A 27,832-nucleotide genomic window follows, 5' to 3' on the forward strand; every position below is an offset into this window, starting at 1 on the left:
TATTTAATTCTCTGGGCCCAAAATTAATATTTCGATCAGAGCCCAAGAGAGGTTAGTTTCGTAATTTTAGCAATTTCCTTAAACCCTGCAAGTTAGAATCTCTTCTCCTCAAGTTAGAACCCTAATTTATCTCAGTTAGAGGCGATAATGGACGGCGGAGGAGAAGACGCGTCGAAAGTAATCCACGTGAAGTTCGTCACGAAGCTTGACTCTCCGTTCCAAGCTCCGTCCAGCTCCGTCGTTATCCCTTCCAATGTCACTCGTCTCGGTCTCTCCTCTATCGTCAACTCTCTTCTCACTCTCGGTAGACTTCAATCTCTCTTTACCTTGTTGATTTGTTAGGGATTTCATGCATATAATTGTGGGGATTATCTTTGGATGAGCAGAGAAACATGAGGCGTTTGACTTTTTGATCGATGGGGAGCTTATTCGAATGTCACTCGAGCAGTTTCTTCTCGCCAAGGGAATCTCAGCGGTAATGTTTTAATTCCTAAACAGCCACTAAAGACAGCAACTTGGTGTTGAAATTAAACTGTGGAATCTTGTAGGAACGAACTCTTGAAATCGAATACATAAGGGCTGTGGCGCCACGGAAGGAGGAGAAACCTTCGTTGCATGATGACTGGGTCAGTGCTGTTGATGGTTCTTCGTCCAGGTAGTTTCTTTTTCTTACTTACTGTATTGTGGAAATGGTTATATAAGTTTGCGTGTTTTATGAAATATTATTCTGTTGATACCGTATGGAGAATCATAGAACTGTGTAAAGGGTTGATGTACACGACTGCCATATCATTGTTTTTGTGATTATCAACATTCAACACCTGTTACTTATGTAGATTTTGCAACAAATTAGGACCATCCAGTGATTGTTATTGTCTTAAAGGATGTTTTTGATTGTAAACGTTCTGTAAGTGGTTGTCCTGATCTCGTTTTTTTTTTACATTTTCAGATTCATTTTGACCGGCTGCTATGATGGGTTAGGAAGGTAATCATTTGAATAATTTATTTATATCATGTATGCATCTGCCTGTCTTCTATCTTTTTGTATTGCTGTCAACATTTGCAAGGATCTAAGTTATTTCTTGTGATTAGGATATGGAGCTCTCCTGAGTCGTGTACACACATTTTAGAAGGCCACTCTGGGGCAATCTCTTCTATTGCTTTTGTTAGCTCCGAAGGTATGATCGTAGCATGAGAAATCTATCCTATGCATGTTCTTCACTAGCAAATAGTATTAACAAAGAAGGTTTTCACCTTTTTCGCTCATCTTTCACTTCCTAACATTTTCTTATTCAATTTTCCATCCAGGTGCAGAAAATGTTACTATAGCAACTGCCGCTAAAGATCGAACATTGAGATTGTTTAAGGTAAACATGGATAATAATACATATAACCAAAGGTAAATGTTCCGGTTAATTAGAGTCATCTTTTCTGTATAAAGGTTGATACAGCTGAATCTGGTGACCCCACTACAAGAGTTGGGGCTTACAAGATATTGCGTGGGCACAAGGCGTCGGTGGCAAGTGTTGCAGCTCAGAAATACGGGAGCAAGGTTTGCCATTTCCTCTTGCCCTTAACTTGTGTATCGCTAGTGAAGGTACTTTGTATTTTCATCGTGCTCACCTGCTGTATAATGTAATTCAGATTTGCTCGGGTTCATGGGATTGCACGATCAATTTATGGGACACAGATGAAGCTACTTCAGAGTTGTCAGTAGCAGGGAAGAGAAGAAAAGGGAATAATCAGGCCGAGGAAACTCAGTTAGAGGTACCCTCAATAAACTCCTCTTTTGAAACGCATTGTTTGCTCTTCAGAATATGAGGAAGAGACAGGTGTACTCTCCAACAGTTGTGTTTTCTCAGTTGAAGTATCTAATTTCAATTTCGATACTGAATTACTTACAGGGAGAGGCGGAGACTACATTTGTTGGGCACACACAGTGTGTCTCATCAGTTGTTTGGCCGGAGCATGATGTGATTTATTCCTGTTCATGGGACCATTCTATACGGAGATGGGATGTTCCGACAGGGAAAGAATCTATGAACTTGGTATGCCTTCTCTCACTCCTTTGCGTTACACAGCAGACCCGTCTTTGCTGAAAACTGAGTGCATTTAAGTTTGTTTCCATCGAAGCCTAGAGCGAGTTTATTTCTGTGAAAATGTAGTTCTGTGGAAAAGCTCTCAACACGGTAGATGTTGGTGGTGAAGGTTCTGCGCTTGTAGCTGCTGGTGGTTCAGATCCAATCCTTAGAGTATGGGATCCTCGTAAGCCTGGTGAGGAATCTAAAAGAACACACGCAGAGTCAAAATATGTAACCATATATACCGAGTTTTGATAGGCTCTCTTCATACAATCTGTAGGAACATCTGCCCCGGTGTTTCAATTTGCTTCACACGCATCATGGATTTCCGCTTGTAAATGGCACAAAAGCTCTTGGTTTCACTTGGTCTCAGCTTCCTATGATGGCAAAATCATGCTCTGGGATCTCAGAACCGCTGTAAGTAGACACACACACGCACTCTCTCTCTTTTCCGTTGTTTCCTTTGTTTGAAACTGAGTTTCTTCCTCCATTTCCATATGCAGTGGCCTTTGTCTGTTATCGACACACACAAGGATAAGGTAAAAGTAACGCACAATCTTATCTTCTCTCCTCTAATCTTCGTTTTCGTTCTTTTTGTTACTCAAACAGTCCAAAAATATCGTTTTGTTGAAGGTTTTATGTGCGGACTGGTGGAAAGGAGATAGCGTAGTGAGCGGAGGAGCAGACTCTAACCTTCGAATCTCTTCCGGAATCTCAATTTCTTAAGGTCTGAATCTGAAATCATTCGACTACTTGTTCTTACATATGGAATGTGGAACATAACTGAATCCATTTTCTTAAAAAGTCTGGAATCTGAAGTCAGTCGATTCATCATTTTCTTGTCTTAGAATATGTGGTACTCAGAAAACACCAAGATTCTCTGTTCCAGTCCTGATCGATCAAAGGTTCCTTATCGTGGATTGAGATTGTTGTATACTCTTTTTCATATTTTTGGTGGGAATGAATATTGTTTTTGTTTTTAATACCGATTTATTAAAAAAATGTATTTGCTTATTTTCACTGCCAAACTTAATTGTGAATACCACCAGTTTGTTGTGCTACAAATCGCATAAACTAAAAGGATATTGGACCATTAAGACAAAATCAGAAGGATATCAATTTATCAACTAACTAAACAAAAGCGTTACACTATGGTGAGGAGAAGCTAAAGTCCACGCTTTGTTTAAAGCGCGTGGGATTTATCACATAGCTAATTCCCACCTACTTTTTTAATCAGTCTATCTCTGAAGCAAACGATTCGTAGTTATCTAGGTCAACTTTCTCTAATAAATCCACATCGTCCGATCTTAAACTCAACATCATCTTTCACCGTTAAATCTAAACAGCTTAACAAAGCGCATCCACCATCTAATACACGATGTACACGCTATTACAGCCTTTGTTACGGAACCAAACTCCGAGCCTGAGGTTCGTTTCCTTGTAATGAATTTATTAACTTTTGTATTTTTTCCGAAAAATTAGTGTCTCTCTCTTTATTTCTTTTTACTGTATTTATTTTTCTTGCAGCAGTATCTGTCCTCTGGCCTTCTTCGGCTTCTTGTCCGAAGATTTAACATTTCTAAAAGAATCAGAAATTTTCTGAGTCTACTGTTCAGAGAAAAAGGAGGAAAAATTATCTGGGAATTAATTTTGTTTTCGTGAATTTCAATTCAAGGAGAGAAGAAGAGAAGCTTGAAAAAGAAGAGGGAAAGAAATAAAAAAACAAATTCTTTTTCTTATATATATTTTATTATTTTGGTGGCAAATTGAGCCGCGGGTTTGTGGTTCCAGTGAAGAAGAAGAACCCTAGACGATTCTGAGCTTCTCTTGTCCTCAGATCACGGTTTTTAATTTGCTTCCCATCTGGTAAATTCTGAGTTTCTCTTGAATTTTCTGTTCTATAATTAACTGTAGTTTGATTGATTCTGGTTTCATCCTTTGTAGCTCTAAGGTCTTGAAAAATCTAATGTTTTCTTTGCTGAAAAATTTATACTTTTAAGCTTTTGATTCTGTGTTCTTCCCCAATTTTATGTAGATTTGTCCACAAAGTTAATAGGATCTGTTGAGCAATTAAAGTTTTGCATTGCATTACTGAGGGATGACATCTCTTGAATACTGTTTTGGTGTTGCAGATAGTTGATGGATCTACTGGTCTTTGGGAGAGAAGGATAAGCTGATGATTATGATGATGTTACAAGTTTAATGCATGTCAAAGTTATTGAAGAATCAAGAGATGCAAAATCAACATGTGTTGTTTATGTGAAAGCTTAGTTTGTTTAACCAACTAAAGTCTATAAAGCTCGTTTTCAAGTTTCATCAAGATTCAAATTCTTAAAGGTCTGACATTAACTGAAGAATCCAGTGGTGTGATTTATGTTTCCAAACAAGGCTTCAAGAGAAATTAGCAACTACTTCCGCAACATAGCCTTATGAAGCAGTCTGGTTACGATGAGATGCAGCTGTTGCAGCAGCAGGTGATGCTCAAGCAGCTACATGCTCTTCAAATGCAGCAGCAGAACTTTTCAAACCCTTATTCGTCTACAGCTCAGAAGCAAGCTAACAGTAGCAGGCAGTTTCCACCTCTTCTTGATGAAATGCCTCTAAATGATTCATCATCACAAGGATATCTAAACTGGCCACAGAGGAGTGCAACCCCGGGCCAACAAGGAATGTTTTCTATGGGTTTTGGTTCTCAGCAGCCTGATGTTTCTCTGTACGGTGCTCCTGTTGGTAATGCAAGAGGTAATATGAGTCAACAGCCTCCCATCCAAGCGATGTATCAGGAACCTGGCAGTCTAGCATTTAGCAACCCTTTCCTTAAAAGTCAATATGATCCATCTCCACCACAGTTACCTCTCCAGCAGGGAACGTTTATGTCAAATCTTGGAGTTCAAGGGACAGGTTCAGTCAATCTCCTTTCTCAACAATTTGACAATTCTCCAAAGGATCCCAGTGGGAGGCAGGAGGAACAAGCAAGCTGGTCTTCGTTTCAGCACAAGGATACTACGAAGCTGTCTCAAGGTCTTGACCCACTAGAAGAGAAGATTCTGTTCAGTATGGAAGACAGTAGTAGCATCTCCGAGATTGCTTCCGGAGTGTTCGGTGACAGTGTGAGTTTCTCCAGTCCTTTCCCATCATCTATGCAGAGTGGGAGCTGGAGCGCGCTCATGCAGACCGCTGTTGCTGAAGCTTCTAGCAGCGATACTGTTCTTCCCGAGGAGTTCAGCGGCTTAACGTATCAGAACATGGAAATGTCTGCCGACATTAATGACATATCCAACTTCATAGCAGACAGTGATAAGCAACAGCCAAGCTTCCCTGGGTTTCAGGTGCCTACGAATCAGATGAGACCAGGTCTCTTTCAGGATGATAGTACTACTCCTGTTTCCACTCAGAGGTCCTCAAACGTGTCTGGCCACTGGGTGGATTGTAATCCTCAACCGAAGATATCTACAGGGAATATGTATCTGCAGTCCTTGGGGATGTTTGATCAGCTACAGTCTCAGACAGGCATCCATCGCTCCAGTACAGCTGCAAGTCACTTAGCCGGTATGTCTTCTTCACTTGTGCCTCGTCAGCTCGGACAAGCGGGGGTGTTCCCGCAGTTCTTACAACAGAATGATCTGTCCACAGTGTCTGTATCCCAAATGCAGACGACTAATCCATTTGTAGCTTCTTTACCTGACAATGCAACACTTCCAGGCCTTGGAGGTCACACCACTAGTCAGACTAGATCACCCCAACGAGGTACGAATCAGCAGTTTAATGTGTGGATGGACTTACCAACTCGCCAGCATCTTTTGGATCAAGAACCACTCAAGGTTCCCGCTGAGATATTGAGAAGTGATGTCACATCTTGGCAAAAGGCACAACAGATGTCTTCCACAGGATATAATCTGCAACAGAGGATTGGTTTGCCTCAAGATCAGAGAGCAGCTGATTATACTGCCTCCAGCAAAGATTTTAATAAACTGCCAATGGATAGCGGAATGAGCTCAATGTCACAGCTTAAGTCATTTGCGTTCCCTGGCCCAAATGATAAGATGCAACCTGCACATGAGTCTCAAGTGATTCCCGATCAGTTACCTCAGCATTCTAAGCCTTTAGACATAACGAACAAACATGCAGAGATCATCGCACCAAAGAAACGCAAACTTATGAGAACAAAGAAGCTGGCTTGGCATAAAGAAGTCTCTAATGCATCCCAAAGGGATCACACAATCAGGTCTTTTCCCTTACTCTTTAGATGTTTTGACGTTCCCCTCTCCCTTTTATTCTCATTCGATACCTTCTTTCTGCAGTGAGGCACAACAAGATTGGGCCAGAGTTGCTAACTTCTTAGCTGAGAAGGTATGTTACTTCAAAGAGTATGGTTTTAAGTGATTGAAATAAGATTTTTTTGTCTCCGTGTTCTAAATGTTCTTATGATTCTATAATACCATTGTAGGCCGAGTATGATACTCATACCTTCGAGTTTGCACCGCCACTGCATCGTTCAAAGAGAAGACTTGTTATAACATCACAGCTTATGCAACAGCTATTTGATCCTCCACCCTCACTCCTCCTATTTTCAAAAGCATCGTCAAGCTATGATGTTTTGTGTTTCGTCATTGCTAGAGCAACTCTTGGTGATGCTTGCAGCCTTATCCACAAGAGAGAGAATGGTTTGCCACCATCCTCATATGAGGTTGACAAGTAAGTATCATACTGAAAAAATGTGTTTCGCTTTCCTCACACTAATTAAGAAACTCTTTAACCCTGAATATCTTAATAGGATACCGAAAAAGATTGAGGATGTGCAACATTCTGAAGTTGCTAAAAGTTTAACAGAGAAAGCAAATAAACTCAAGGAAAGCTTCGAAAGGTATGAACACTACTTTTAGCCGCTGCTTTTTTTTTTCTCATAACACTATAAAAACCTTTTACTTATTTTTTTGGTGCAGACTGGAGAAGACACAGTCAATGGCAGAAATAAAATTTGACATAGAGGACTTGGAAAGATTCTCTGTTATCAACCGTTTCGCAAGGTTTCACAGCAAGGGACCAGTCTCCGGAAACCCTTCACAATCCACTCTTCTAAAACCGATGCCACAGAGATACGTTGCGGTTGGACCGATGCCTCGGAGCATACCAGAAGGAGTACAATGCATTTCATTATGAATCTGCGTTTTGGAAACTAGTCTTTGCTATATATAGTATCTTATCTTATATGTTTTGGTACTATTCTTTGCTATTCTCCTCGGAATGCAAGAAGATATTGAAAAAGACAACCATCCTCGGATAACACAACAGCTAAAGCTATACTCCTGCTGCTGTTTCTTTTCCAGTGGAAGTAAATATTTGTTGTATTGTGTGTTTTGGGTTAAAGAGATCAAGAACACCCTGGGATAGTATCAAAAGTATCAGGTCTCTGCAGGAAGGATAGGATGAGATCCTGTTTGGTTTTACAGATACGTCTGTTGTTGTTGTTTTGTTTTTGCTTAGTTTTAAGCTTTTAACTTAGTTTGGATGTTAGATCTTATCAATCAATACATGGATGATAATGGCATTGCCCTTTATATATTTTTTATTTCCAGAATCTCCATCTCTCTTTCTTCTTGCTCTTCTCTGTTAATTTACTTTCATGTTTAAATCTCTTATAAGCTCTTTACAGAAAGACTGAAGCGGCTTGCAATGAAACAACTCTTAAGGAGAGGTATGTTGTAGGTAACTGTTTTGTGTTCCTTAATCAAATTACGGACCAAGATATGAATCTGGAGGCATGTACTTGTTACTTAAAATCTCATTTTAGGTAATGTTATTATATCTTCACAAAAAGGTAATGTTATGATAATACGAGGAGAAAATATAATATATCGGTGGAGATTTTTTGTCGGATTCTTCCAAACTTTTGGGAGCTTATAGGTTGAAAGTTAAAGTGACACGTGATCTTTAGATCCTTGACTAAAAAAATATCTTGGATGTCAGTATAAGATGTTGACTTCAGTTTGTTGGAAAGTGATTGTGTATGGCTAGAAAAATTACAGATTCTTGTGACCGACCAATGATCAGTAAGTCAGAATATGACATATAAATATTGACGTCGGCAAAGCAATATATAAACTCCATATGAGAATAGTTTTAAGGACTTGTGTTATTTGTTTTCACTGTAACAAGACATCTCCAGGCTTCCAGAGCTATTGTGTTCTAGCAAGGCTAAGTTTTACACTCTTAAAAGCCCATGGGCCGCCGTCTGTTGCATTTTTTTATTTCTGTTGGGCCAAAAAGTAGTGAAGTAATTTTTTCGATAAAATAAATCAGTAAATCCATTTCTACGGCCGTAAAATTACACATTAGATGAAATATACTCCATTCTGTCGTTTTAGAGTTAAAATTTTAATATCATTTTATGTTTCAGTAAAAAGTTTATCAATAATATTTTTCGATTGTTTTTTTCTGTGGCTAGGTGTATAGATGAACATGTTTTTATTTTGGAAATATACTAAATTAAATATTTTCCCAATCTGTGCACATAAAACTAAAACGTCAAATAAAAAAAAACGGAAGAAGTAACATTTTTAGCAAATTTCAAATAGATCACAAACTTAAATAGCTTCTACATGTTTGTTATGTAAATAAAAAACCATTAAAAATAATATTGGTGTACTTTAGGGTCCAAAATAATAACAAATTTTTTGAAAGTAATTATAGTTAATTATATTTCAAATATTAAATGAAGAGTATAATATCTTTTCATAGAAGTAACTACCGAAACTATCCCTGCCTACTTACCGAGTGGTAACTGCCGATCAATAAAGATCGTGGGGGGTATTATCGGTAGTTTAAGAGGTAAAAATCACCTTAAATATCATTTTATGTATTTAATAAAATCAGGAAAATTGCAGGAGAAGCTGTCTTCTTACTTTCCCCGCCAATTGCATCTCAATTCTCCCCTAATTTCTCAATCTAGGGCTCCACTCTCTCTCCATGACTCCCAAACTTCCTCCAAATTCTTCGAAATCTGATTTCTAGAAAACCCTAATTTTCGAATCCGCGACTTCAGCTCAACGATCAGAGCGATGAGCAACCCAAGCAGTTCGGGATGGGATTCAAGTTCGAATTTGACTCAGTTCGGGATCGGTTTGGCCAATACAGTGCAGTCGGATGTTGCTTCTCACTTGCCGCTCCCCTCGTTACCCATATTCTGCGGCTCGACTCAGCCTGGGGAGTTCAAGCTGTTCGATGAGGCTGGCGAAGGTGTTGGCGGTAACAGGTCGTTGAACCGCAGCGAGATTCTCTCGCAGTCTAGGAGAATCGCGAATATGCTTGAAGAAACTGACGTTTCTTATCTGTAAGTGAATCTGAGGACTCGTCTTCTCCCTTCACACTCTCTAGAATTGAAATCAGAGAATCTTATTTATGAAAAAAACTGTTTCGTTGCTAATTTTGTAAGTCGGCTATCTCTCAAATTGGTTATGTGATGGTGAAAGTTACAGCTAACCTTGAATTTGAGTGTTTTCTGAGATTCAGATTGTAGAGGGAACCAACTTATTTCTTTATGATTTAATCTTTGCAGGGATCTTAGAAACGAGGCTAGAGCGCTGAACTGTAATTCCGCGGAGCCTTTGCAGTTATATGACCAAGTTCTACGATGCAATCCTGGAGCATTTGAGTATGCCACCCCTGGTAAACGAAGCCTTCTCTTTTTTTTTTTTCCTTTTTGGCTATATAGTGTGGAGTGCTACAGATTTTGAGGAAAATATTGGAAGTCTTTAGGGAGAGAAACCTTTTAAGTTTTGGATTATTTAGTCGGCATTTAAGAAGATGCCTTTAATGCTTGATACTAGCAGTGTCTTCCTTCCTTTTTCACCCCATTCAGATGTGATATAACAAACTAAGTCCCACATTGGAAAATTAGACAAGGAGTGTCTAATATATAAAGAGATGTCCGACTCTAATAGTACGAGGCCTTTTGGGATGGAAACCAAAAGTAAATCCATGCGGGCTTGCCAATTAGGCCCAAAGTGGACAATATCGTACTAATCGGATAATAAAGAGTTGGACATGGGCTGTACAATCCCAACATCAGATAGTAGTGAGCCTCTATGCTAGGCTCCACTTGTGCTGACTTCTGAGCTTTAATGGTTTTTTGTTTACTTGTTATTGCGCCAGTGTTTGATAGATTTTATATCTTTGTGTTTGTTATTTACTACAACTTTTAAGTTTATCAGGCCCGACCTGCGAACCAATCTGTACTAGTGAAGAGCCTCAACATAGAAGTTCTGAGCCAAGTGTTCCTGTCAAGTTTCAACGACAGGCCGATCATCGTCTAGGTGGGAGTATCGAGCCTGAGCCTGTGAAAAAGGTATTACGATCAAATCATGCTGAAGATCATAGTTGGCATTCCAAACCTTTGATAAACCAGTTACCAAGAGATGATATTACAACTCTTGACTCTCGACCGGAAACGGTCACCATGAATGTAAGACTATCACCACAATCTTCTTCTATAAGTATCTTATGTGCCGTGGACATAACTGAATGAATTGTAGGAATCTTCTGCTTCGAAGAAGTCAAAGGGAAAGAAGAAACGTAAAGATGGCGCTGGCTCTGGCGCTGGCCCTGGCGCGTCTTCAGTTCAGCCAGATTCATCCGTGCTTCAAGGTGGTCTGTCTGTCTGTCCTTATTCTTTTTCTCTTTGCATTTACCCCTACCCACTAAATAATAGTAGTTTGCTAATGCTTATTTAGAGTCCATCGTTAAAAGCTTTTGTGAGATGCTGGAGGACTTCTGTGGCAGAGCTGAAATGTCTGGTGATGATAGGGATGGAGCAGAGTGGTCAGTAGTGCCTGTTGATGAAGTTCGTGTTCTTGTGGCTGAGTTGATGACTATAAGGTCAAAAATGCTTCTGCATATGGTACCTGTTGATATTCTGTCGAGGTTATTGCACACTCTGGATCATCAGATACATAGGGCAGAAGGCTTGTCCATTAATAGTGAGCATGTGAGTAATTTTCTATTTGCGTCTCTCTCTTGCTTTATGTGGGATTGTTTTCATGTTCCGCTCGACGCATGGACTATTTTATCACTGTTTTTAGCTATTAATCATAGTTGTTTTTTCTCTTTTTGAATTATATTCTCTTGGACTTGCAAAAATGCTTAATGATGAGCTCTTTTTACCGTGTGTTAACGTTTAGTATTATGAAAATGGCAAATATGTCTTTTTCTTTTTAGCTAACACTTCCTGGTGCAAAAACATTTCAGTCAGATGCATATTCAGTGGGGTTGGTTCTTGGTGCCCTTGAGTCCATCCATGCATCGCTTGCAGTGATGGCAAACAGTGATATGCCAAAGCAACTCTACAAGGAAGAGGTGATTGCTTCTTAGGTCTTGCTTTCCCTGGAATCTGTTTACGTTTATACGTCTGTGCATACTGCCACCATTTCACCATTTTAACTGACTCAATTTTTTTATTTTTGTAATTTGTATCAATCAGGTAATTGAGAGAATTCTGGAGTTTTCTAGGCACCAAATGATGGCTGTTATGTCTGCTTATGATCCATCATACCGCAGCGCAAGTAAACCGGCAGATAATGTGGCATTTGAAGGTTGTTTTCCGATTTAATTTGGAAGTTGGGTGTGTTGTACATATTCTGTATAGTGCATGGCATGTCATTCCCTATATCTAGAACTTTAGTTTTATCTTTGTCTGTAAGCTCAGAGATTACCCCTTTGGACTGCACAAGTTATGTTCTAATTACAATAATCTGACATATGGATATATGTATGCCACATGCTTTTCTAGGTGATGATGATGATGATCCCGATCCTGACATGAGCTCAGCCAGTAAAAGGCGACGAACGGGAAAAAGTGGCAAAGTGAAGAAGTCGGGAGTGAACAGGTTTACTGATTAGTACCCAAATTTTTTTGATATTATTTTCCCATCTGATATCTCTGTTTCGTAGGATCTCTGGAGCAGTGAATACTGCATTACAGAAACTTTGCACTATTCTTGGCTTACTCAAGGACCTGTTGTTCGTAGAAAGGCTGTCTGACAGTTGCATTTTACAACTGTTGAAGACAAGTACTACAACATTTTTGGTGGAAAATATCCAACTTCTGCAACTCAAAGCAATTAGCTTAATTGGTGGTGTAAGACTTTTAACTTACTCCACATTTTTGTTGCGTTTTCTCTTTTTTAATATCAGTGTCTTCACGTCAGGATTTTTTTTTAAATGTTGTTAAATTTCTACTTTAATGCAGATATATAATTCATACGCTCAACACCGAACGTATGTGATAGATGAGTTATCTCAATTGCTATGGAAGTTACCTTCCTCAAGACGAGTGCTGAGAACGTATCTTCTCCCTGATGAAGAACAGAAGCAGATTCAAATGGTCACGGCTTTACTCATTCAGTTGGTTCACAACAGCACAAGCCTTCCTGAAACACTGAGACAGGCTTCATGTGCAAACTCTATACTGGAGACGCCCGTTGATGATGACTACCTAACTAAATGTCATGAGGCGGTTACAGAAACATGTTGCCTTTTCTGGACTCGTGTCCTTGAACGATTTGCCAGTGCAAAGGCTCAAGATGCCTCTGAGATAAAAGTGATGATTGAGAACCTTGTTAATGATTTACTGACAGCATTGAATCTTCCTGAATATCCATCAGTGTCTCCGATTCTTGAGGTAAACATAGTTTGTTACTGTGTTTGTTTTAATTAGTCAATGTTTTTTTCCCACTCTGACAGGTTAACTCTTGCAGGTTCTCTGCGTCATACTTCTGCATAATGGAGGGTTGAAATCAAAAGATGTCTCTGCCCGGTCAATGGCCATCGACTTGCTGGGTACAATTGCTGCAAGGTTGAAACAGGATTCTGTCCTCTGCAGTGGAGACAGATTCTGGGCGCTACTAGAATCAGATACTGAAACCAAACTTGACCAATCTGTTACAAAAGATTGCGCTCTATGTTTAGGTAAAAGGGCTGGAAACTTATTAGGCTGTCAAATTTGTCAAAGGCGGTTTCATGCAGACTGTTTGGGTTTAAAGGAAGTAGACATTCCAAGTCGAAATTGGCATTGTCCGTTTTGCATAAGCAAGAGACAACTTCTTGTACTGCAGTCTTACTGCAAGATGGACACCAAGGGCACTGTTATGTTGGAGTCGGAAGAAGATCCAAATATGGTTACACAGACAGAAGTGGTGCAACAGATGCTCTTAAATTATCTTCAGGATGCTGGATCTGTTGATGAAGTGCATACTTTCATTTGCTGGTTTGTTCCTGACTCCTGTCATGCATATTTTGCAATTTAGGTAGGTCTTATATGGAAGGTACTTTGTGCAGGTTTTATCTTTGCCTTTGGTATAAAGATGTCCCAAAATCTCAGAAGAAATTCAAATATTACATTGCCAGACTCAAAGCGAAGTCAATAATCCGTAACTCTGGAGCAACTACTTCGTTCTTGACAAGAGATGCTATTAAGAAAATTACTTTAGCTCTTGGACTTAACAGCTCTTTTTCTAGAGGATTTGATAAGATTCTACACATGCTCCTGGTTAGTGAAAGGTTTTGTATGTATCTTTTTATTTTACTTTTTAATTCTCTCTTTCCTCTAACTTTGTTATTTTTTTAGGCTAGTTTAAGAGAGAACTCTCCCGTTATTAGGGCCAAAGCTATGCGAGCAGTAAGTGAAAGAAGTGTTAAAACACATAATTATCTCTGTTTGTGGGTAAAACCAGAATGCAGTTATGCATGTCTTGCAATGATAATACATTCTCATATTGACCTTAACAGGTTAGTATAATTGTTGAAGCTGATCCAGAGGTATTGTGTGATAAGCGTGTTCAGTTGGCTGTTGAAGGAAGGTTTTGTGATTCTGCAATATCTGTTAGAGAAGCGGCACTGGAACTTGTTGGTAGGCATATTGCATCACATCCTGATGTTGGTTTAAAGGTAAGTTGACCTTTTTCCCGTATTGTTATGGTTATATAACATTCCCTACTACTGCTGTGTCTTTGCGGACCTAAGGAATTTTTTTTTCCAGTATTTTGAGAAGGTAGCTGAAAGGATTAAGGATACTGGAGTGAGTGTTCGAAAACGAGCCATCAAGATAATACGTGACATGTGTACTTCAAATCCCAACTTCTCTGAATTTACAAGTGCATGTGCCGAGATATTATCTCGTATCAGTGATGATGAGTCTAGTATACAGGTAATCTTTGTATTTCAGTATGCATTGCTGTTTTATCTTTCTTGGCCTTACAAGATTTATACTACAAAAAAAAATTATTCGTAGGATCTTGTGTGCAAAACTTTCTATGAATTCTGGTTTGAGGAGCCTCCAGGGCATCATACTCAGTTTGCTAGTGATGCTAGCTGCATTCCAGTGGAAGTGGAAACGAAAACTAAGCAAATGGTGGGGTTGTTAAGGAGGACCCCGAATCACCAGCTTCTTGTAACAATTATTAAGCGTGCCCTGGCCCTTGATTTTTTCCCTCAAGCAACTAAAGCTGCTGGTATCAACCCAGTTGCTCTTGCATCGGTACGCCGGCGCTGCGAGATGATGTGCAAGTGCTTACTGGAAAATATATTACAGGTCAACATTGATGCTTCTTGTCTGTGCATTGCTGGGCTGGTCAAATACCAATATTTAACATCCGTTATTCTGCCAGGTAGAAGAACTTAGCCGTGGAGAGGGAGACGTGCAAGTGCTTCCTTATGTACTTGCTTTGCATGCTTTCTGTCTGGTGGATCCTGGGCTGTGTACACCGGCTTCAGACCCTACGAAGTTTGTTATTACCCTACAGCCGTATTTGAAGAGTCAGGTTATATATTGCCACTATGATTAAGATTCTTGTAAATAAATGATTCTGTTATGAGCTTCGCTATGCTTGTTTTCTTTGAAAAGTGGTGGTAGTTATCCTGAGAAATTATCATATGTGTGAAAGGTGTGTCCGTAATAGTATCTCAAGCTTTTTAAATGTTGCTAACCTCCAATTTGGCATGTGTTTCTTGCAGGTTGATAGTAGAATAGGAGCACAGTTACTAGAGAGTATTATTTTCATTATCGATTCTGTTCTACCCATGATCCGCAAGCTTCCTTTTAGTGTCACAGAAGATCTGGAGCAAGATCTAAAGCATATGATTGTTCGGCATTCATTTCTAACGGTTGTTCATGCATGCGTTAGGTACCCTTTATTACTCAACAACCCTCATTCCTGGCTCTATAGATCGTTTTTGGCTTCACATACGTTCATTTTTATTTGGACGATCACATATGTACATGGAACATGCCGTCAAGAAACACCATTCATCTGTTTTTAAGGATACTACCTTCTATCTGATTAGTGCTACCCTTCAAATTCGCAGGTGTCTTTGTTCTGTGAGTAAATTGTCGGGAAAAGGTGTTAGTGTAGTTGAGCATCTTCTTCAGTTCTTTTTAAAGCGGCTGGAGGCCCAAGGGCCTGATAACAACCAGGTGAGTTTTCCTTGAAAAGATCATGCGTCAGAATTTTATTGTGGTTCAACATTTTAAGTCTTCTTTGAGTCTTCTTTCATGCACATGATTTTACAAGTGGTTTTTTTTCTGGGGTCGGTATATTGTACTATTGTAGCTTGCGTTTGTGTGCGTAAATCCAGTTGCATCTGTACCTTCATTTGGGCCTTTTCTTATTCTCGTTGGACTGGTATCTTGTTTATAGTTAAGCAGAGACAGGTGATGTCGTTTTGCTCTTGCTTTTATAAGATCATTATTCTTTTCTGATGTTGACCTTCATTGTGGTTTTACTGCCTAATGATGGTAACATTCAATGTTTACATATATCCCACCTGAGGGCGAGTGTCGTCTGAGTTGTGATGACTGTTATTCTTTACAATGTTCAGCAACGGGTTACCTTGAAGCTAAATGGTGAACAATTTCTTGCTAACGCAGATTGCTGGGCGGTCCCTTTTTTGTCTTGGCTTGCTTATTCGCCATGGAAACTCTCTTATTAGCACCTCAGGTGGCAGGAAATTTAATCTCTCCGGCTGTCTCAGTTTGTTCAAACGACATCTTCGCGTGGAAGATTTTTCGTTGAAAGTCAGGTCTCTGCAGGTATAGTACATACTGTGCTAGTGTCTTGTACATTCTCAATATTGCATTATGTAGAATAATAATGACCCCAAACTCATGTAGGCTCTAGGTTTTATTCTAATTGCGCGGCCTGAGTACATGTTGGAAGACGACATTGGAAAGATAATCGAGAGTACATTATCTGATGAAGCAAACGGGCGTATGAAGGTAAATATCGCCCATCTATTTGTGTGTTTTCAGTTACAATGGCATACATTTGTTTTAGGCATGCATATGGTTACATCCTTCTATTTTAATGCTCATGATCCAGATGCAAGCATTGCAAAACATGTATGATTACCTTCTTGATGCGGAAAAACAATTGGGATCCGATAAAGCTGGTGATATCACGGTTAACCCAATTGAGCAAGGTGGACATACTGTACCTGTGGCCGCTGGTGCAGGTGACACCAACATTTGCGGAGGCATTGTGCAGTTGTATTGGGATAAGATATTAGGTAGATGCTTGGACTTTGATGATCAAATTCGCCAGATTGCTCTCAAGGTTTGCTTTTGTATATTATATAATCTTTGCTCATGTCTCTTTGTTCTTCTGTAAATTAATGAGATATTCCCCCGCAGATAGTGGAAGTTGTGCTACGTCAAGGTCTTGTTCATCCTATTACATGTGTTCCTTATTTGATTGCCCTGGAGACAGATCCTCTCGAGGCCAACCAAAAGCTGGCCCATCATTTACTAATGAATATGCATGAGAAGTAATCCTCTTGCTGTATTTTACAAAATTTTACATTATTCGCTCACCAATAATTGGCTCACTAACACACCTCGACATTTTCATCAGGTATCCGGCATTTTTTGAAAGCCGTCTCGGTGACGGACTTCAAATGTCGTTCATTTTCATGCAATCGATAAGCCATGTCCCTTCAGAATCAAATCAAAATCTTCAGCAGAAGGGTTCAACAAATATGTCGGGAAAAAATGATCATACTAATACTACTCTCACACAAGCTAGACTTGGAGTCTCTAGGATCTACAAGCTTATCCGTGGAAACCGGATTTCTCGGAACAAGTTTATGACATCTATTGTTCGCAAGTTTGATAATCCAACCTGGAGTGGCTCAGTGATATCCTTTCTGATGTGAGTTTTCGCTGCTACAAAAAAAAAAAACTATATAGTCTCTCTTAGGTAAAATAAGCACTAACTTTTATGTCTCTCTTAACAGGTATTGCACTGAAACCCTTGCGTTACTTCCATTCACAACACCTGATGAGCCGCTCTATCTTGTATATTCCATAAACCGAGTTATACAAATCCGGGCTGGTGCAATCGAGTCAAATTTGAAGGCTTTGTTACACAAAGATTCCGCAAAGCCTCAGCATGGAAATGGAACGTACCAACAAGATCCGATTCCTGGACAGATTCACATGATGGACTTGAACACAAGAATCCAAGAAGAACCAACGCATTGGAATTCGTATGGTCAAGTTGATCTCAATGGAATTGTATACCAAGATCCGAGGGATCAGTTTAATTCATATCAAATCCATAATGGGGAAGCAAATGTGAACAAAATGACATCATCCGATCCTCCTGCATTGTCCACCGATGATCTGCAGAAAATTCAGGTAGTCTTCAACCTTATACTTCTATGATTCTTAGGGTGGTAGAATTGGGTTGAAACTTTCGCCTTTTCGGTAGGAAGACTAAACTAATGTAAACCGGGTCTTGCTAGATCAGACTGGTACATTGCTTGATTCTGAGGATTTTAATCAAATATATACTACTTTTTATGAAATGTTTCGGTTTGGTTTTTGGTCTCAGGGATTGGATTTGTTTGGTATTCTGGATATAGAAAATAAAAAAACTTAATATTTGTATTTTGTTTTCTCAAAAAAAAAAGACATTTGTATTATTGTTTGAATTTTTTTGGGTTTGGTTTGGGCAGATCAGATGAGTTTTGATTACATATGGTTTATCCAAATTGAGCAACTCTCAATATCATCGTTGTTTGGTTATATAATGACGTTTTCTCATCATGCCGGTTTCTCTTTTGGTGCTCTTTCAGGTTGATTGCTTATCAGCTATAGCTTTACAACTTCTTTTGAAGCTCAAGAGATACTTAAAAGTCACGTACAGCTTAAATGATGACCGGTGCCAAGTACGATTCTTTCTTCCGAACCTGAAATCCATATTTTACGTTCCTTTCTCTTTAAGTTGTTAACGAAAACGTGATTGTGTTCTCAGGCCTATTCTCCAACGGAACCATTGAAACCAGGAGATCCTCTGTCCAAACAGAATGTTGCCTTTGACCTCAGCGAAACTCGTACTGACTTGCCTTCAACATATCAAGACTTGGTTCTGAGATATCAGGTAACAAAAGGCCCAAGAAATTTTGTTCTCCCCTCTAGAAACTAGATCCATGGCAGGATTCATTATTTCATTGATCTTTTCTCTATTGCAGGAGTTTAAGAACGCGATGAGAGAAGATACACTTGACTACACCATTTATTCATCAAACGTCAAGAGAAAACGCCCAACACCAAGAAAAAGCTCAAGATCTGCTAAGAAAGCAGTAGCCTACAATGAGGACGATGATGATGACGACGATGGTGACAGAGGCTGGAATGGAGGAGGAAGCAGTGGTATGACTTCTCGGAGACTAAACTACAGTACCAGAAATAGCAACAGAAGGTGATGTCAGACGGCGCTGGCTTCTGTTATAGATCACTACTGTATATACAGCAGCAACCAAAAAGAATCAAAATGGCGCTATTATTTTAGGCTCTCTTAACCCCAATGTACAGTACGATTGCTTACAAAATTAGGAAGCCACGAACCAATTGGTACGCACGTTATATAACCTTTTGTTAGGATGAAAACAGAAAACAAAAAATCGAAGTATCTGAATCTTAGAATAGGTATTTTTGTCAATTTGATCTTTTGGATTGTATTCACTATTGATTTGTTCCCCCCTTCCTTCTTTCTCATTGTTTAGGAAATGGTGTCATTGTCTATCATCTTGTTAGCTTTATTTTTGATCTTTCTGGACTTAAAGTTTGTTGGGAACTATAATTTTTAGAACTCTGGTGTAGTTTTTGGGTGGGTTTGTTGTTTCGGTTTTGCTTACCGAATCTTCTTAGCCTCTTAGGTGAGAATGCTACATTGGTTGCGATTGACCAAACTATTATAGATGGGATATTCCATAAATTATCAAGCTTTTAATGGGCCAACTGACTTTGATCCGGCTGTTTCTCTGCGACTGTGTACACCAGTCTAACTAATATTAGCGTGGCAAATGAGGATGTATGATATTATCCCAACACAACATTTCTTATCAAGGGAAAACCATAAAGTACAGCATACTACAAAGTAAATTAATTTGTCTAATTTCTCAAAAGACATGCATACACTGATATGTTACGTGATTCTCAACAGAAGGTGACAGTTCAGAAAGTTTTTTTTAATAAAAAAAAAGACAACCATAACCAAACCAGCCTGACAGAAATAATTACTTTTTAACGATTGTCAGCACGTTGGTATAGCTAAACCAAGAGTTTGAAGTAGGTGCTCTGAACCAGCTAAAATGACAGCTTCTTCATTTCAAGTAACGATGGTAAACAGAGGCTGCACGGTTTATTATTGTATTAGTTGACGACAAAGTAATGATCTCCAAACCAATTCATATAATAAACCGGAGAGTGGAGAAGGATAGATCTGTACCGTATCAACGCTGACCGGTTTTCCATCTTCAGCCAGTAACTCGGTGATGGTTCCTGACTTCTCAGCCTGTTTTCAACACACAACAACTTCACATGTTTAAAAAAAGCTCCAGAAGTTCACCAATGATTGGTCACACAAACATACATTTATATAATCTCAAAGATATTAAAAATGTACTGTTATAAAGAAAAGCAGACCTCAATCTCGTTCATCAGTTTCATAGCTTCAATAATGCAAACAACTTGACCCTTCTGCACCTTATCTCCAACCTGCATAAAACATACCAGACTCACTTGAAATATGTTTAATTATTCTTCTTTTTATTTTGCATTGCATGCTCTTGTACCTTGACAAAAGGGGGTTCACCGGGTCCAGGAGATCTGTAGAAAGTACCAGCCATAGGACTCTTCAGTGGTGGATGAGAAAATGATGGCGCAGTTGCTGGTTTTTCTGTTGCAGGAGCTGAGGAGGGAGCAGGAAGAGACACTGGTGGAGATGGAGGCATTGGAAGGCCTGCCATTGGAGGAGGAGGCATCATCGAGTGATAAACTGGAGCTGGTGGCTGTGTAGCTTGTTGCTGCAAGGCTTCTTTCTTTCGAATAACAATCTCACAGTCGAGCTGCTTCAGCTCAAGTTCCACTATATCTCTAGAATCCACAAGCCTCAATAACATAACAAAATGTTTGATTAGTTCTTTGTAGAGAAACAAAACTAAAAAGAATGGTCAGGATACTTTGGGAACAGGACATACTTAAGAAGACTAGAGACTTTAGACATAAAGTCAGAGAGCTCGGCGGCGGGTTCAGGGACATTGGTCTTGACGTTTCCGTTCAAACACCCACCGTTAGTCACTGGTGTAGAGTTAGAGACAACCTTCTGTTTGAAAAAAAAAAAGTCGAGAATGAGTAAGTGAGTAACAAGGTTATTAAACTATCTGAAATAAGCCTGAAATGTCTATCTTATTCTTTATCTCGTACTTGTGTGTGATGGTTGTGTAACACAAGCGGTTGGTAAAAGATTAACGAAGGCTACATCGTACTATTAATTTAACTGTATGGAACCTTGTTGCTATATGAAAAAAAAAGAAAGCTATACCTCGTTGGTTGCAGCATGCAACCTCCACACTGTAGATTGAGTCTGTTGAAGACGAAGGAAACATAGGATTATGAATCAATGTTTACTAAAGAGAGGAACATGACCATATGAATGAATACATGAGTTATGACTAGCATGAGTGTCACATTATTCGATTCGATACATAAGATGGACGACTTTAAATTACAAAGTTCTAAAAATGAGTGCACGCACTAAACAGATCGTAACTAGTCTTATCATCTTGTAGAGAAAGCTTGACACTTTATTACAGGGATAGAGGAGAGAAGCAGAAGAACGTACCTGAGATACATGGGAGACGTGAAAAGAGATCCCACTGGGTTGAGGCTGCCGTCGGATGCCAGGGATAGATCCGACCCGGCGGTTAGGAGCAGAGATCTTGGCGTAAGGTACTATCGACAGTGACGCCATTGTTGAGATAGGATGAAAATGCAGTTTGACGATGTAACCGAGGAAGCACGACGAAGAAGAGATGGTAGAGAGAGAGGGAGAGATGTTTTATTGATTTCTCCTTTTTTATTTTTATTTTTTTATATGTTTTGTTCTGGTTTCGATACTTACGAAGAACATCAATTTAACTAACTTTCAACAAACTTTGTTACTAGTAGGGACAACCCTCACTTTTTGTCTCATGATTTCACTCGTGTCTTTTCATTGTGCCCTCACTGTCTGAGTCTCTTTATGTTTTCAGTTAAACTCTCATCACCTGCTTGCATCAGATCTGCCTTCATTTCATAAAATCCATATGGGTAAATACTTTTTTTCTTCCTTTCTGAAGGTGGGAACTATTTGTAGAAAGACCTTGTAATTGGCCTAACCTCTCCTCTCATTCTTTGTCTCAGATGAAGAAGAATCACTTCAAGCGGTCAACGGGATTTTGGATCAGGCTTGCTGGGCGTATTGCAGCAGAATCTTGAAGGGAGCAGCTGAATGTTGGAGAAGCCTCGAGAGAATGTTGCAGAGATTTTTTTGGGTTTATTGTTTTAAATCTTTTACTCTGATCTGTTGTACCTGTTGTGTGTTGGATAAGCTTGAAGATTACTTAGATCACAAGTAATGATTATCCTAATGATTTTAGAAAATATTGTGTTGTGTTTATCCTAATGAGTTTAGGATAATTAAAGTGTTATATAAAGAGATATCAGCTTGTGATATATAAAAAGTTTATGAGTTGAGAGTTTAAGGTTTTTGAGTGAGTTTCCTTAAGAGAGATTTAATAAAGAGTGTTCTTATCTTTCGAGTTGATACAAGAGCGTTCGAGTTAATCAAAGCTACATTGTGTTCATATTGACTAACATTATTTGATGTTTTGAAGCTGTTGGAGTATTTTGTTCTCCACACTGATTTTGTATCCCAAGTTGGCTTTTTTTTCATGGAAAATCTCAATGAATAGTTAGTATTCTATGACCTAGTTTGAAATGTCTGTTGAAATAGCCAGAATAGACCCATTCCAAAGCGGATTTTGCATTAACAAATACGAAGCTGTTGAATTTTTGTTCTTCACAGAACCCTAAAAGAAGGCTAGCCCCACCTGTTAGTATTCTATGAAGCTCATCTTATATATATGGCAGTTAAATCCAAATTCAAACTGGAAGTTAGTTTTTTTTTTGGGTAAAAATACTGGAAGGTAGTTGTTATATCTTTCTGAACCAGAACTTAACCAGAGTAAACCGAATTTTGTAAGGAAATATGAAATATTTCTAATTTGTTTGGGTGGTAGACCATATTATTAACAAAGCTTTTCAAAGATACTGACAATAGAGAATAGAGATCGCTCATGCAGGAACCAGTTTCACTCCAAGAAGATGAACTACAATATCTGATCTTCTTGTGTTGTGGTATGTGAAACTTGGAGTCTCATTGGTGCAGTTGAATGCATGCTCGACATTTTAAATGGTTAGAGGAAAAAAACAAGAAGCAATTGTATCAGCTTTTACTAATAAGCTCATTTGTTCTAAGAAGGTCCTCTACTAACTACTGTCTGTCAAGCCTATGTGTATGCAAAGAGGTTCATTGTTCTGATTATTTATAGTTTGGTGGTCTGGTTTTGGAAATAAGTACAGTCTAAGCGAACCAAGGTGCGCGAATCCAAGACTGGATAGGTGTGTGAAGGTTTCACTACGTTGGATCAAGCTAGAGGTGATCTTGATTTGGCCTAAAAAATTTACTATTTATTCTGTATTTATTTAGAAATATCCACGGGAGAAGATCACATAAATAACAATCATGATGTAACATATTAATTTCGACTTAAAACATGAATAGTTTATAGGCGTGTTCGGCGATCAAAGTCAACCGACTAATTTATAGGTCCCAATGATGCCGATATTTGTAAATTTTCTGGTGGCTAACCGGAATCGAACCGCATGTATTAATATTTAAATTACATATCTGAAATTTTTATTCAAAATAGTGTGAACTACAATATATTTATGTTTGTTCATGTGCTTTTACGATACGACAATATTCTACGAACAGTTGTTGTAAGATATCATTTTGTAAAATGCGTTAAGAATGAGATTACTCGTAAATTCGTAATATATTAAAAATTACCATATCTAACAATTACTATATTTGATTATATAACGGTATGGAGTACGCTGACAAAAAAAACTGTATTGAGTACATATTGCTGAAAGTGAAAGGTGTTCTATGTGACCGCATTCCAACTCAAAGGTAACATGGCAAACCATACTATTGAGTTGTATAGGAATCAGCTTTTTGGGTGGTCAACGTACACAAACCGTGTTATATTCGCATTTTTTAGATCTGGTTTAGGTTTATTTATTTATTTACTATTACATATGTTTCAACCACACTCTTCTTGGTATATTTTATTCACTAAACTAGTGTTAAATAGCTTGAGAAGCACTTCAAAAAGTGTGACTGAGTTTCTAAGCAAAGTGCAATCAAGTTTTGTCCAGCAGACTCCACCGCACAATCACTTAGGTACTGATACAAAATGTTTTTAATAACAATAGATTAAGATGTACATTATTGATACTAGGCACCAACCCAACCTTCGGGAAGTATATCATAGACTATCAAATGAACAGTGACGCACATAAAAACAATGTTGTATTATGTATCTACAAAACAATTAACAGAAGGATATCTTTATTAGTGTAAAGTTGTAAATTGCGAGAAGGATACACATGCATGGTTATTCCTTAACCTTTTGAATTTTCTTTTTTTTTCAGTAAACACTAACATTATTATTGGTGTTTTGATGTATCATGTATCTTTCTGATTTTGTAATTTTTTTTTGATAAAACATGTATCTTTCTGATAATCTGCCGCCAACACCAGTACAAAACGTAGTAGGAAATTATAAGAGTTTTGTATATTGTGTGGAGATTAATAAAGTAATAATTTCCAAACTGCTGGCAAAATCTCCGAATAATAAATGTTCTTTAAAGGTAAAGTAGTTGCATTTATGTTGGTCGAAACACTAGATTGATTTAGCTTACAAAAAAAACACTAGATTGAAATGAAAAAGGTTTGACAGACCATGAATATTTTGTTCCCAACATATATATATTTATGTTTTAAAATACTAGAAAAAAATCTAAGAAAAGAAAAACAGATACATAGTATTTACCATTTAATAAACTGAATACGTGTGTGCGATAAATTTTTGGTTGACATATACGAGAATACAGTCTATTAAAGTTGGTCGAGATCCAATCATCTTGACGGTGTAGTATGTCAAATGTGTTAACGTGTCTTTAACACTAAAACACCACCTGCCAAACATTGTGAGACCCCCATCGTTTTCTTTGCAACCATATTTACATTTAATCTTTAACTGAAAGTGTTAGCTTAATTTAATTTTTTGATTAACCAATTAAATTAAAGTAAAGAAAAACACTTATAAAACGCGTTACACTTTGACGGTTTCAAGGGCATTTTAGGAATCTCAACACCTATATAAACTCCTTACTCGCCCCGCTCTTCTTCTCCATCGCCAGATTCAGCGATTCACTCATCCCCAGCTCCGTTTTCTTCGATTACCGTCGACGACAAGCTTCCACAAAGGTAAATGATCAATTGTATCTTTCCCTCTGGTTATTTTCGAGATCCAATTTCGTGATCCGCGTTTGGGTTCGATCTGTGTCGGTGATCCTCACCTTAATTTTAATTTCTCGCTGCATGTACCAGATCTGAGATTTTGATTTGAATTTCTCGCTTTGTGTTTATCATTTTCGTTGAATTTCGAGCTCGTTGTTAAGCATGATCATGAATTTTTCACTCTGGTCTGATAATATTCGGATCATGTTTACGTAAATGTATAGCATCTGGTTTTCCATAACCGGATCTGGGTTTTCTATAACCGGATCTGGGTTTCCTAAAGTTTTGATTTTTATTTTATTTTTATTGTGGATTCTACTTATCAATGTTCGTTCATAGCTGTTATTCAATTTGTTAATTTGTGCAGTAATAGATTGAATTAATCTCTTACTTGTGGTGTGTTATTTATGTTTAATTCAGTTTTTTAAAAAAGCAAAAAAAAAAAAGAAATGGTGAAGATATGCTGCATTGGAGCTGGATACGTGGGTGGTCCAACCATGGCAGTCATTGCTCTAAAATGCCCATCCGTTGAAGTAGCAGTCGTTGACATCTCCGTCCCAAGGATCACCGCCTGGAACAGCGACCAGCTCCCCATCTACGAGCCTGGTCTCGACGACGTCGTCAAGCAGTGCCGTGGGAAGAATCTTTTCTTCAGCACCGACGTTGAGAAACACGTCAGAGAGGCTGACATTGTCTTTGTCTCTGTCAACACACCCACCAAGACCCGCGGTCTAGGAGCTGGCAAAGCTGCTGACTTGACTTACTGGGAGAGCGCTGCTCGTATGATCGCTGACGTGTCCGTTTCCGACAAGATTGTCGTTGAGAAATCAACTGTTCCGGTGAAAACCGCAGAGGCCATTGAGAAGATTCTTACGCATAACAGCAAAGGGATCAAGTTTCAGATCCTCTCCAACCCTGAGTTTCTCGCTGAAGGAACCGCTATTGAGGATCTCTTCAAGCCTGACCGTGTCCTCATCGGTGGTCGCGAGACGCCTGAAGGGTTTGCAGCTGTTAAAGCCTTGAAAGACGTTTACTCCCAGTGGGTCCCTGAAGAGAGGATCCTCACGACAAATCTCTGGTCTGCGGAGCTCTCCAAGCTCGCTGCTAACGCCTTCTTAGCTCAGAGGATCTCGTCGGTTAACGCGATGTCTGCTCTCTGTGAAGCAACGGGCGCCAATGTCTCTGAAGTCTCTTACGCTGTGGGTAAAGACTCTCGGATCGGTCCTAAGTTCTTGAACTCGAGTGTTGGCTTTGGAGGGTCCTGTTTCCAGAAAGACATCCTCAACTTAGTCTACATCTGTGAATGCAACGGCTTACCTGAAGTCGCTGAGTACTGGAAGCAAGTCATCAAGATCAACGACTACCAGAAAACAAGATTCGTTAACCGCATCGTCTCCTCGATGTTCAACACCGTCTCCAACAAAAAGATTGCAGTTCTCGGTTTCGCCTTCAAGAAAGACACGGGAGACACGAGAGAGACTCCAGCCATCGATGTCTGCAAAGGCTTGTTAGGTGACAAAGCTCGTATCAGCATCTACGACCCGCAGGTCACGGAAGAGCAGATCCAGAGAGACTTGACCATGAACAAGTTCGACTGGGACCACCCGCTTCATCTCCAGCCTATGAGCCCCACAACTGTGAAGCAAGTCTCGGTCGCTTGGGACGCGTACGCTGCCACCAAGGACGCTCACGGTATCTGCATTTTGACCGAGTGGGATGAGTTCAAGAAGCTCGATTACGAGAAGATCTTTGAGAATATGCAGAAACCTGCGTTTGTTTTTGATGGGAGGAACGTGGTGGATGCTGAGAAGCTGAGGAAGATTGGGTTTATTGTTTACTCTATTGGTAAGCCGTTGGACCAGTGGCTCAAGGACATGCCTGCTCTTGCCTAAACCAAATCCAAACAAACAAACCTCTTCCTTAGCTTTTTTTTTCATTTTTTCCCCCGAATTATTCTGAATTTTTCATATAATTTTTTTTTTCCATTTTAATATGTTTTGAACAATAATTGTCGGTTCTGTTATTCTTATGAAAATCCAACAGAGATTTTTAGGTTTGGTTTCTGTTGGTAATTATGTACCTTGGGTTAATCATATATTGTAAGTTTTTTCAAGTATTATTACATGATATAAAAAGTTTTCTCGGTTGGAAATTACATTCATTTCTACATGAGCATAAGCATTCGCTAAAATCTTTTTTTTTTAGTTCTTGAAAACCCAACCCTTAGAATCAAAACCAACAAGCACCAAAGCATATCATGTCTTAAAAATAATATTTGGTAACAGAACTGAGCTTGGAATAGGAGCTATGGAGTGTTCTGATTCAGCTCCTGAGATTGTTACTAACCTGGTAAGAGGAACGTTGAGCATCAAACGCGGGCTATGCAACAAGATATTCTCGTCTAATCAAGCTCTAGGTGGTCATCAGACGTTCCATCATATGAGCAAAGGTAAGAGCAAAAAGAGTTTGCACAGAGGAATCAGTAGGGCGTGAGGATGAAACCATAAATAAAGAGAAGAATACTCTTGGGACCGACACAAGTGTAGTCCTGCTCCTGCTTAAGGAATTTCAGGTCGGCTCATGCTTTGGGTTGCCACAAGAAGTGTCACGGCAAGGGACAACACTCAAAAACACAGCATTCCGGTTTGAGTCAAATTTTTTGACGATTTGAAAAGTCATACTAGAATGTGTCGGTCGGGTCTATGCCCTATGGTATTCAACAAAATAATTGAGCATATAAAATGAAATTTTTAAATAACACTACTTTTTGTAATATGTTCAAGTTCA

The 27,832-nt window shown here is 38.9% G+C and overlaps 5 protein-coding genes across 6 annotated transcripts; 4 read left to right on the plus strand and 1 right to left on the minus strand.

The window, feature by feature from the left end:
- The first annotated feature begins 72 nt into the window (after window positions 1–72).
- LOC103846403 (ribosome biogenesis protein WDR12 homolog) lies at window positions 73–3,140 on the plus strand. The gene is made up of 14 exons (XM_009123316.3): window positions 73–304; window positions 387–475; window positions 549–655; window positions 950–985; window positions 1,093–1,178; window positions 1,309–1,367; window positions 1,442–1,552; window positions 1,645–1,767; window positions 1,905–2,048; window positions 2,166–2,274; window positions 2,362–2,498; window positions 2,585–2,620; window positions 2,715–2,808; window positions 2,930–3,140. The coding sequence occupies exons 1-13, from the start codon at window positions 148–150 to the stop codon at window positions 2,805–2,807; spliced, it is 1,287 nt and encodes a 428-aa protein (XP_009121564.1). The 5' UTR covers window positions 73–147; the 3' UTR covers window position 2,808; window positions 2,930–3,140.
- Window positions 3,141–3,392: 252 nt separating this feature from the next.
- LOC103846404 lies at window positions 3,393–7,645 on the plus strand. Of its 2 annotated transcripts, none has more exons than XM_009123318.3 (6): window positions 3,393–3,947; window positions 4,214–6,306; window positions 6,383–6,431; window positions 6,529–6,776; window positions 6,856–6,945; window positions 7,025–7,645. In XM_009123318.3, the coding sequence occupies exons 2-6, from the start codon at window positions 4,511–4,513 to the stop codon at window positions 7,239–7,241; spliced, it is 2,400 nt and encodes a 799-aa protein (XP_009121566.1). In that variant the 5' UTR covers window positions 3,393–3,947; window positions 4,214–4,510; the 3' UTR covers window positions 7,242–7,645. The 2 variants fall into 2 exon arrangements, with proteins under 2 accessions (XP_009121566.1, XP_009121567.1); XM_009123319.3 differs by having other exon boundaries at window positions 3,393–3,924.
- A 261-nt stretch (window positions 7,646–7,906) lies between these two features.
- Window positions 7,907–19,172, plus strand: LOC103846405 (sister chromatid cohesion protein SCC2). The gene is made up of 28 exons (XM_009123320.2): window positions 7,907–9,411; window positions 9,637–9,746; window positions 10,292–10,542; window positions 10,613–10,724; window positions 10,811–11,064; window positions 11,325–11,432; window positions 11,557–11,668; window positions 11,866–11,962; window positions 12,027–12,213; window positions 12,325–12,756; window positions 12,833–13,341; window positions 13,413–13,623; window positions 13,702–13,752; window positions 13,863–14,021; window positions 14,113–14,280; window positions 14,365–14,664; window positions 14,741–14,893; window positions 15,087–15,256; window positions 15,438–15,546; window positions 16,000–16,161; window positions 16,243–16,347; window positions 16,451–16,684; window positions 16,762–16,895; window positions 16,982–17,278; window positions 17,364–17,766; window positions 18,207–18,299; window positions 18,386–18,511; window positions 18,603–19,172. The coding sequence occupies exons 1-28, from the start codon at window positions 9,140–9,142 to the stop codon at window positions 18,834–18,836; spliced, it is 5,553 nt and encodes a 1,850-aa protein (XP_009121568.1). The 5' UTR covers window positions 7,907–9,139; the 3' UTR covers window positions 18,837–19,172.
- Window positions 19,173–19,450: 278 nt separating this feature from the next.
- On the minus strand, window positions 19,451–21,947 carry LOC103846406 (biotin carboxyl carrier protein of acetyl-CoA carboxylase 2, chloroplastic). The gene is made up of 7 exons (XM_009123321.3): window positions 21,257–21,947; window positions 20,957–20,998; window positions 20,613–20,737; window positions 20,208–20,523; window positions 20,059–20,130; window positions 19,862–19,927; window positions 19,451–19,765 (listed from the first exon to the last, which is right to left on the minus strand). The coding sequence occupies exons 1-7, from the start codon at window positions 21,383–21,385 to the stop codon at window positions 19,742–19,744; spliced, it is 774 nt and encodes a 257-aa protein (XP_009121569.1). The 5' UTR covers window positions 21,386–21,947; the 3' UTR covers window positions 19,451–19,741.
- Window positions 21,948–24,893: 2,946 nt separating this feature from the next.
- On the plus strand, window positions 24,894–27,200 carry LOC103846408 (UDP-glucose 6-dehydrogenase 3). The gene is made up of 2 exons (XM_033281651.1): window positions 24,894–25,012; window positions 25,468–27,200. The coding sequence occupies exon 2, from the start codon at window positions 25,495–25,497 to the stop codon at window positions 26,935–26,937; it is 1,443 nt and encodes a 480-aa protein (XP_033137542.1). The 5' UTR covers window positions 24,894–25,012; window positions 25,468–25,494; the 3' UTR covers window positions 26,938–27,200.
- The last annotated feature ends 632 nt before the right edge of the window (window positions 27,201–27,832 follow it).

This window comes from Brassica rapa, chromosome A10 (assembly GCF_000309985.2).
Source record: "Brassica rapa cultivar Chiifu-401-42 chromosome A10, CAAS_Brap_v3.01, whole genome shotgun sequence".
NCBI lineage: Eukaryota > Viridiplantae > Streptophyta > Magnoliopsida > Brassicales > Brassicaceae > Brassica > Brassica rapa.